Consider the following 9,442-nt stretch of genomic DNA (forward strand, 5'->3'; position numbering starts at 1 on the left):
AACTAGATGTCATTCTCTTTTTCAGGAGAACATCTTAAATGCCTGTTCTCGTGAAGTGGAAGTAATAGGGTCAAACCAAGTAGTAAGCAGTGTTTTGTGATGGGGAGCATACTGATAGGCTGTCACTCAAAGGGAGATAAAGATAAGTGGGTACCCATGGAATAACTCACCATGGCCTACTGTAAGTCTTGAGTAGAAGTATTCTCTTTTTATCACTAATCTTCCACCTATCTGTTTCTCCACCAACACAGAGCTTTTACAAAGTTCCTTTCAAATCAAGGATATATATATTTATATATAATATTATATAATAATAATAATAATAAATAATAATAATATGTTTTCTGTACTTGTGTGGTCTGACATGCTGGGAAGGAAAGCATCTGGAACTATGTTGGAGGTCTCTGGAGAATAACTCTGTCTGGGTGGAGTAATTTATACATTATTTTGTGTAATAGTAATTGCAGTGCCCATGAAGGAAGGGCTCCAGACTGCTAAGACATTTTTCCAACCCTGTGATCAGCCAGATGATCAGAGGAAGAAGTTCAGGTTTCTCTGCAAAGCTTATAACCAAGACAGAAGTAATTCACAATATCTATGATACTGTTAGTAGCTTTCTCCTTGTTACAGCTTTCTGGGCATCCCCCTAGTGCTCTAACCTCACATCTTCTGGTACTGGCTAGCTCACATCTGTTAGAATCAGACTTCTTCAGACAGCTTGGCCTCATCAGGATTTCCAATTCCTGACCTTTATGCTTCCTTTTATCAGCATCAGCTTCACAGAATGAAAATGACAACCTGTGTCCAAGGAGATTTCTCTATGAAGCTCCAAAAGAAAAGAAGCTTGAGATGGCAGGAGTGAATAAATGAGAAGGAAATGGTGGAGGAGGGAACACTCCACATTTTCCTGCAAATTGTAATGCATAATGTTTCACTGCTTGCATATGAGATATAAGAATACCCATTGGGCCAGGCCAGAGTATCATTATTAGGTTAAAAAGCATGTGTATGAAACCACTTTTGATGCCATTTATTTTCTCTTTGTATTTCTGTTAAAGCAGACAGTGGCATTAAGCTTGTTTAATTTACTCATACTTCTTTATCAAATTCCACTTTTAGATTCTTACACACTCGCTGTGCAAGAGATGCTGTAGCTTTGGTAGGAATATTCAAGAAGAAATGTTCCATAATGCTAGTAGTGATTTTGCATTATTTTCCCTTCTGTCATTTTCTGAGAACCAAGGTGAAGCATGTACTGCAAGAGCCTAAAGAAATAATTTGTTAAGAATGATTTCTTTGTTTGCCTCTCAAAGGGCAGTTGGTTCCTCATAGTTAAAAGATGAAAAGGTAGTTTCTGCAACCAAGATCTAAGTAGATGAAAGCTGAGTAAAGAACAGGAAAAGAAATGAAAAAGCATTAAACCAAAGAAAGCAGGCTGGACATAGGGAAAAGTGAATCAACAGTTTAAGAAGTTATATGTGAAAGTTAATTCTGAAAGATACATTTGCTCTGTACCCGTATCAGTTAGATGCTTTACTAAACTATTCCCCATTTAGATTATTCAGCCAAACTAAGTCTTCCTTAGAGAAAATGTCTGTAATTTTCCAGTTTCCGTCAAGTAAATAACAGCAGGAGAACATTTGTTTATATGATGGCATTCTGGTGCCAATCAGAACTTGGGATATGCTGTAACTGAAGGGGACAGCTCATGTTAACTTTTTGCTTTGGGTTCTTATGGAGGACTGTTTGTCACTATTGGGTAGCAAATGTTCTCAACCACAACCCCAGACAAAACTGTGCGTGGGATTTTAGGAACATTTACAGTATAAATCTTGATATATTGGAAAGTGAATGCCAGCTTTTTGTACAAGTAGCTGTGGCATAAAAACCGGCATGCAAATTCCTTGAAATGACATTCTAGATAGAAACCACATTTTCATGTGGACTCTTTGCATTAACAAGTTGGTGTAAAGGGTAATTGAAGTAAGAATTTGATCATTTCTGGAGCAGGTCCACATTCATGCAGCCTAAAACCCAGCTCAGTGCTTACATTTGGCTGACTCTAGGCTTTTTAAAGCAATATAAGCTGGTAGGAAGTTCAAGGCCCAGAAATGTGGTTGAAACACCGACCAGCTACATTTTCATTGTCTCCAGAAAAAGGTTCAGAAGTTCAGAACCTTCTCAACTCTGCGAAAGAGTTGTATAATTTTACTTCTATCCTTAAAAAGGTGTTATCTTCTTATTAGTGCCTTTGTTTGTGACTTTTATGGTGTAATCTCTTTTGTTCTCCTAGTGGGCAGTCACCTTTGTCAGTATCCTGTCTGCAGAGGAAAAAAGACCCAATATCCTCTTCTCTTTTTTTGTCACCTGCTTTGCTACAGGTAACATCAGTTGCAAGGGGATGACAGAGCGCATTCATAGCATCAACCTTCACAACTTCAGCAATTCTGTGCTCGAGACCCTCAACGAGCAGCGCAACCGTGGCCACTTCTGTGACGTGACGGTCCGCATCCACGGGAGCATGCTACGCGCCCACCGCTGCGTGCTGGCGGCTGGCAGCCCCTTCTTCCAGGACAAGCTGCTGCTGGGCTACAGTGACATCGAGATTCCCTCAGTGGTGTCAGTCCAGTCTGTGCAAAAGCTCATTGACTTCATGTACAGTGGGGTGCTGCGGGTCTCGCAATCAGAGGCCCTCCAAATTCTTACAGCTGCCAGCATCCTACAGATCAAGACTGTGATTGATGAGTGCACAAGGATTGTCTCACAAAATGTAGGAGAGGTCTACCCGGTGATTCAGGATTCTGGACAGGAGACACCCAGAGGAACACCCGAATCAGGCACCTCGGGGCAGAGCACTGACACAGAGTCTGGCTACCTGCAGAGCCACTCACAGCACAGTGTGGACAGGATCTACTCGGCCCTCTATGCCTGTTCCATGCAAAATGGCAGCGGGGAGCGCTCCTTCTATAGTGGGGCTGTGGTCAGCCACCATGAAACAGCCCTGGGTCTCCCTAGGGACCATCACATGGAAGACCCCAGCTGGATTACCAGGATCCATGAACGATCACAGCAGATGGAGCGGTACCTCTCTACCACTCCAGAGACCACACATTGCCGCAAGCAACCACGCCCTGTCCGAATTCAAACATTGATGGGCAACATCCATATTAAGCAGGAGATGGAGGATGACTATGACTACTATGGCCAACAGAGGGTGCAGATCCTTGAGCGCAATGAGTCTGAGGAATGCACTGAGGACACTGACCAAGCAGAAGGCACTGAGAGTGAACCCAAAGGGGAGAGTTTTGACTCAGGAGTCAGTTCCTCCATTGGTACTGAGCCTGATTCTGTGGAGCAGCAGTTTATGACTGGTCTGGGCAGGGATGGACAGCAGGAACCTTCTCAAGCAGATCAAAATGATATCCCTGCTGATGGCAGTCAGCCTCAGCAGCAGCAGCAGCAGCAGCATGTGGATGCCAACTCTTCCTCGCCAGAGAGAGGCAACGACGTTGAAATGGACAGCAAAGGGCTCACAGTCAATAACAGCACCGAAAAGGGGGCTTTGCAGCCTTCTGTCAACACAACTGTTGCCCAACCATTGCCAACCACACAGATCTACTTACGCCAGACAGAATCCCTCACCAGCAATCTGAGGATGCCACTGACTCTGACCAGCAACACTCAGGTCATTGGCACAGCTGGCAACACGTACCTGCCTGCCCTTTTCACTACACAGTCTGCTGGCAGTGGCCCTAAGCCTTTTCTCTTCAGCTTGCCCCAGCCCATAGCTGGCCAACAGACACAGTTTGTGACAGTGTCCCAGCCTGGCCTGTCAACTTTCACTGCTCAGCTGCCAGCCCCTCAACCCTTGGCCCCATCTGCGGGCCACAGCACAGCAGGTGGGCAAGGCGAAAAAAAGCCTTACGAGTGCACTCTCTGTAACAAGACTTTCACCGCCAAACAGAACTACGTCAAGCACATGTTTGTACACACAGGTAAGAGTTTGTCCTATTGGCTTACACATGAAGCCAGGGAAAATCCTTTACAAACAAGGACTTAAGTTCCGTTTCCCAACCTGAAAGCCCTCAGCACAAACAGAAGGGAGAGGCTACCCAGGGAGCTGGTATCACTGAACACTAAGCTGACTGCATTGAAGTTGAGCCCCTGTGGATACACATAGGTCCCATGCAGGGGTCTAACTGTGCATGGTGCAGAAACAAGCTATTTTTTTTTGCTTGGAGTAAAAGGTGTCCTGCATCCATACAAGAAAATGGTAAGCACTTGTTTTCCTCTCCTGGCTGACCGGGCAACACTTGACAAAATTATAATAGAGTCATCGAAAGAGGAATGCACCTACTGAGGAAAGGCTTCCCAGTACTACAGCAGTAAGGGTTTAGGTTCAAATAGTGATGACTGGAATGACTTCAGGGCATGCTCATTCCTGGTGGAGTTGCAGCACTAGGTCCAGGCCTGGGTGTTACACACAGCACCTCATATTTTCTAAATCTCACATATTTCTATACAGTAGTACATTTGGAGTATTTCAGGAAGCTTTTCTGTACTTCACTGAAGTTGGCTTCTATAATCCCGTCTCTTGGTAAGCCAGATGTTTCACTAACTAGGACTACAGAAACATGGGACTCAGAAAAAAAATTAAAGTAATAAATGTAGAACACAGCAACAGCACCTTTTTTAAAAAAATGTTTTTATTATATGGTCTTTTGAGGCAATGTAGGTGACTGCTTTTACTACTAATCCAAAACTGCCTTTTCTAGCTTTGTTTAGTTACAAGTTTATAAATCAAGGAGATTATCTATCTGTCGATCATGGAGAAGCTGTCCAGGATTTAGGACTAAATTTTGCTTGCTTTAGCCCTCATCTCATTTTGATTTTGGAAAGAAATTCTAGTTTAGAGAAAGAGTAAATATTTCTCTCACCAACAAGTCTTTCTGTTAACATCAGCTCTTAAAATAAATGCTGGGTTTGTGATATGTAGAGTAGAACCTTGAGAAACTGCCTAAGGTATGGAAAGAATGTAAATCATACCTCCCTACTGTATCAAATAAATTTCACTTCCATGTGTGTAAGTAAACTTTTAACTATTTAATGTATAATCATCACTTAAATTAAAAAATCCTCTAGAAATCTAAGGCAATCATGTACATATAATTTACATGAAAGTTCACTTCTTGGGACTGATAAAATATGTATGGCTGCAAAGATCAAGAATCCTGAGTCCCAAGATTATCCTTTTGTGCGTGTTCATATTCTCTCTTTCTGTTGCGGATGAGTGGCTAAAATACTATGTAAATAGTATTGTGTTTTTCAAGAAAATATCCCATTAAAAAGACAGTCAGTTATATCAGCCTGCGTCCTTGTTTTAAAAGCTTGAAAGGCTATTTTTTTTTTACAAATAATTTCTGAGATCAGGTGCTTTACTTTTTCCAGTCTGAACTATGAGCTGCATGCAGTGCTTGAAGTCAGATAGAAGGTAATACTGAAAGACCTGTCCTAAAGTATTCCTAGATGTTACACACAGTCAACCAAGGAAACCAATAGATGTTTCCAGTCATTAATTCGTATTTTGTTTTTGTGGATCTAAGAATGCCCCAATTAATGAACTTCCATTAGCAAGGAGAGAGTTGTGTAAATAAATGATATCCGTGTTCGTTTAGAAATGAACTGGCACCTGGAATATCTAAGAAGCAATAGCCTTGAGCAACAGAGAGCAGGGCTTCCAAAAAACTTTCTAAAAATAACCTTTTATGCACAGTCCTGAAGGAGGTGTGTCTGCTGCTTGCCCGTTGTGTGGCTCTTGTGAGGATTCAAGGAAAATGAGAAAGATCTGGGAGATGCAAGTGTTTGAATTTGTCTTGCTGTCAAGAGAATTCTACTCATAAACCAAAATTTAACAACCCTAAGATCTCGCAATCTCTGTATGTTTTTAAGGTTTGAAGATCTATATTCTGACACAGCTTTTCATGCAGTGAAAGCACTGCAGTGTAGACACAGACCTACCTCCTTTTCTTCTTTCACATGTTGTTCCATGTGAACTGGCATTAAGGTATCCCACCATGTTCTCAGAAGTGTGGTGTTCTGGAAACACGGTGCTAGAACATATGCAGTGACCGGCACCTTATAAACCATTATTGCCTTCTCCTGTCTATCTCCTGCATATTAATACTGAGTAATTTTCTTGTGTTATTGGCCAAAAGCAGCCAAATATAAAAATAATGAACCAAAAGGGAGAACGTATGCATCTAATTCATGGAACAACTGATTTCAAGAGGAAGAACCATGGGAATAAAGAGTCTACAGTAGGAAAAGACAACACAGTGAGGAGATAAGAAGCACATAAATTGGCATAAAAAAAAGAAAACCTAAAAAGTTTTAAGACTTTTAGGAAGGAAGAACTCCCAGGAAGGTTTTGAAGCTAAGATTAGAAAAAAGCCAGAACTCAGCATATCTTAGAAATATGTGCAGGCAAAAATGAGGGTGTTTTTACAGCATAATCTTAACAAGGTCTAGAGCAGAGGAGACTGACTTATTACAAACTCTGGGAGATATGTTGCCTAAGGCAAAAATGAGCGCTGTAAATGTAATCAGTCTCTTGTAAATTAGCCTGACATGATTATAGCTGACACACTATCGTTTTCTACATAACACATGCCAAGTATATTGGCCTGTCTGTGCTCACCACACTACTGTGTTCAACAAAGCCAAGAAATGTAATTTTTTTTATACCGAGTATCTTTGACCAAGTCAGAACAAAATCATCATTGCTACATAGACATGGAGCTTGTGGATTCTATCCACAGGTGTTGCCATCATATGTGGAAGCTGTGGAATAAAGAGAAACAAAACCTCAGAAGTGACGAAAAAAAGTGGATCCCTCCCATCCAATCCATATGAATCATCCTCTCTTAAAACTGAATGTACCTCACTGCACAAAGAGTAAATAATGTATTACCATCGGAATGCAATGGTCCCTGAAAATTGACTCTTCAAGATTTAAAAGCAGATTTAAAGCAGTCCTAGGCAGACTGTAAAAGGGAGGAAGTAGGATGTGAAAGAAAAGGATCTCAAGCTAGGCAGGAAATTGCAGAATAGCCAAAGGAAAATTACTTTTCAGTCAGCAAAACAGAGGATGACTGTGTCTGTTTCAGAGTTATGAGAATGTCTCTCTCCTTGATAGGCAAGGGGCTGATGATTTGCCACATCTGAAATATACAACAAGAGATTTAAAAAGATTTTAGGCACCTTTTGATGCATCATTTGGGTTGTTGGATGTTGTCGGTATTATTGATACAGCTACGTATTTGTATTATGGAATACACAGTAATCCATATTTAAGATATTAGATTTGACCAGAAAAAAAGGGGCAGCAAATGTAAACTCTTATAAAAAAGCTGGATTCTCTCAGTAATCTTTAGCACCTCTCTTCCTAGAAATCTAAAGCAATTTGACAGAAAAGATGTATTACAGGTCAGCTGTTCGATCAATGATGTTTTTATTGCGTACAGGTAGGGAGATGGAGGCACTGAAAGGTAAAATAACCTAACCAAGACCTTCCTAGGAAGAAGTGAAAGGGAGCAGGACAGAAACACAATGTTCCTTCTCATGCCCAGGGCAGCAGAGGCTGTGCCATTGAAGCTGAGCATACATACCAGAAACTTATATCTCCACTGCTGTCTTTGCAATTGTTTGTTCTAGCGGATCACATGAGCTCCACTTTACAGTGTGTGAGTACCTATAGCATCCATTGTAAAGTATTGCGAATCCTCTGATCAAACAAGGTTTGATGTATCAAAACACAATTATTAACAGAATTACTTTTTCTTAGACAGAAGATCTCTCCAGAGATCCCTGCAGGGTTCACCATTCATTTACTGCGAAGGATCTTAACTCTGTTATCTTTTTTTGTTCTAATTTTCTTCTTCTCTCTCTTTGGTAACGGGCAGGTGAGAAACCCCACCAGTGCAGCATCTGTTGGCGCTCCTTCTCTCTAAAGGATTACCTAATCAAACACATGGTGACGCACACTGGCGTGAGGGCCTACCAGTGCAGCATCTGCAACAAACGGTTCACCCAGAAGAGCTCCCTGAATGTGCACATGCGCCTGCACCGCGGGGAGAAGTCCTATGAGTGCTACATCTGCAAGAAGAAGTTCTCCCACAAGACCCTGCTGGAGAGGCATGTGGCTCTGCACAGTGCCACCAACGGCACGCCTGGAGCCGCCGGCACCGGTGCCAGGGCCGTCCCCGCCGGGGTGGTGGCCTGCACAGAGGGGACCACATACGTCTGCTCTGTCTGTCCAGCTAAGTTTGACCAAATTGAGCATTTCAACGACCACATGAGGATGCATGTGTCAGACGGATAAGTAGAATCTCTCTCTCTCTTTGTTATGAACAAAAAAATAGAAACAACAACAACAAAAAGCTATGGCACTAGAATTTAAGAAATGATTTTTGTTTCATTTTTACCTTTATTTTCCTCTTTTTTTTTTTTTTTTTTTTTTTTTTGGGTTCGTTTCGTTTTGTTGTTTTTGTACTACATGAAGAACTGTTTTTTGCCTGCTGGTACATTACATTTCCGGAGGCTGGGTGAATAATAATTTTCCCAGCCTCCCTTGGATGGTGGCCTTAAGGCCAGGTAGTGCTTCACGAGCTCCACTGGTTGGATCTCTAACTACTGGCCTCTAAATACAACCCTTCTTTACTACAAAAAACAAACAAACAACAAAAAAAAAAATCATAAAAAATCAAAAAACAGACAGAAAAAATAAAAAAAAAAAGATTTCTTTTTTCTCACTTGTGAAGAGCACTACAAAAAAAAAAAAGAAACAAAATATATTACAAAATCTACAAGGCCTACTGTCGTTATAAGTACACCGCTCGCAGTGTTTCAATGGACATAATTTCACAATGCTGACCGCTTTTGGACTTCACAGTATCCAGTTAGAACTGTGGAATATTTTGCTTCTGGTTTAGCAGCAACCAGAGGAACCAAGGCCCTGCTGGTCTCCACCACGTGTCTGCTTTCTCACACACACGCATCCACAAACACACAAAAGGGCTGAGGGGAGTGCAAGGCAGTGTGGCTTGGATAGTGTGGAGTCCCTGCAGGGTGAGGAAAAAGAATCAGAGGTTCCTCACCTGGATTCTGCTCCATCCCACGCTCTCTGGCTCACCCTCCCCGCTGCTTTTCCCATATCATCATCACGTTACAGCAGAAACCAAGAAGATTCAGACAACGAGCAACGGTGGCTTTTTTTGTAAATTATTCAGTGTCTTCGCTGAGCCCAGGGCCTCAGCACAATCAAGAGGGACTTTCACAGAAGGCAAAGAGAAACACAGAGGAAAATCAAAGATATCAGAGGTTGCAACCTATGGATCTAGGTACAAGAGAAGGGTTAGTTCCCACAATCTTTGCAAAAAAAGAA

At 41.8% G+C, this 9,442-nt stretch overlaps 1 protein-coding gene across 20 annotated transcripts in view; it reads left to right on the forward strand.

Moving 5' to 3' along the window:
* Positions 1 to 8,935, forward strand: part of ZBTB20 (zinc finger and BTB domain containing 20) — a 432,215-nt gene extending 423,280 nt beyond the window's left edge. For all 20 annotated transcript variants that reach the window (XM_085545034.1, XM_015875898.3, XM_085545042.1 and 17 more), the window contains 2 exons: positions 2,382 to 3,995; positions 7,962 to 8,935. In XM_085545034.1, the coding sequence (XP_085401160.1) occupies positions 2,402 to 3,995; positions 7,962 to 8,380 (2,013 nt within the window). In that variant the 5' untranslated portion in view covers positions 2,382 to 2,401 and the 3' untranslated portion in view covers positions 8,381 to 8,935. The remainder of the gene's footprint in view (positions 1 to 2,381; positions 3,996 to 7,961) is intronic.
* The last annotated feature ends 507 nt before the right edge of the window (positions 8,936 to 9,442 follow it).

The sequence above is a fragment of the Coturnix japonica genome, chromosome 1 (genome assembly GCF_054131305.1).
Source record: "Coturnix japonica strain WE chromosome 1, WE-NBRP24, whole genome shotgun sequence".
NCBI classification, from domain to species: domain Eukaryota; kingdom Metazoa; phylum Chordata; class Aves; order Galliformes; family Phasianidae; genus Coturnix; species Coturnix japonica.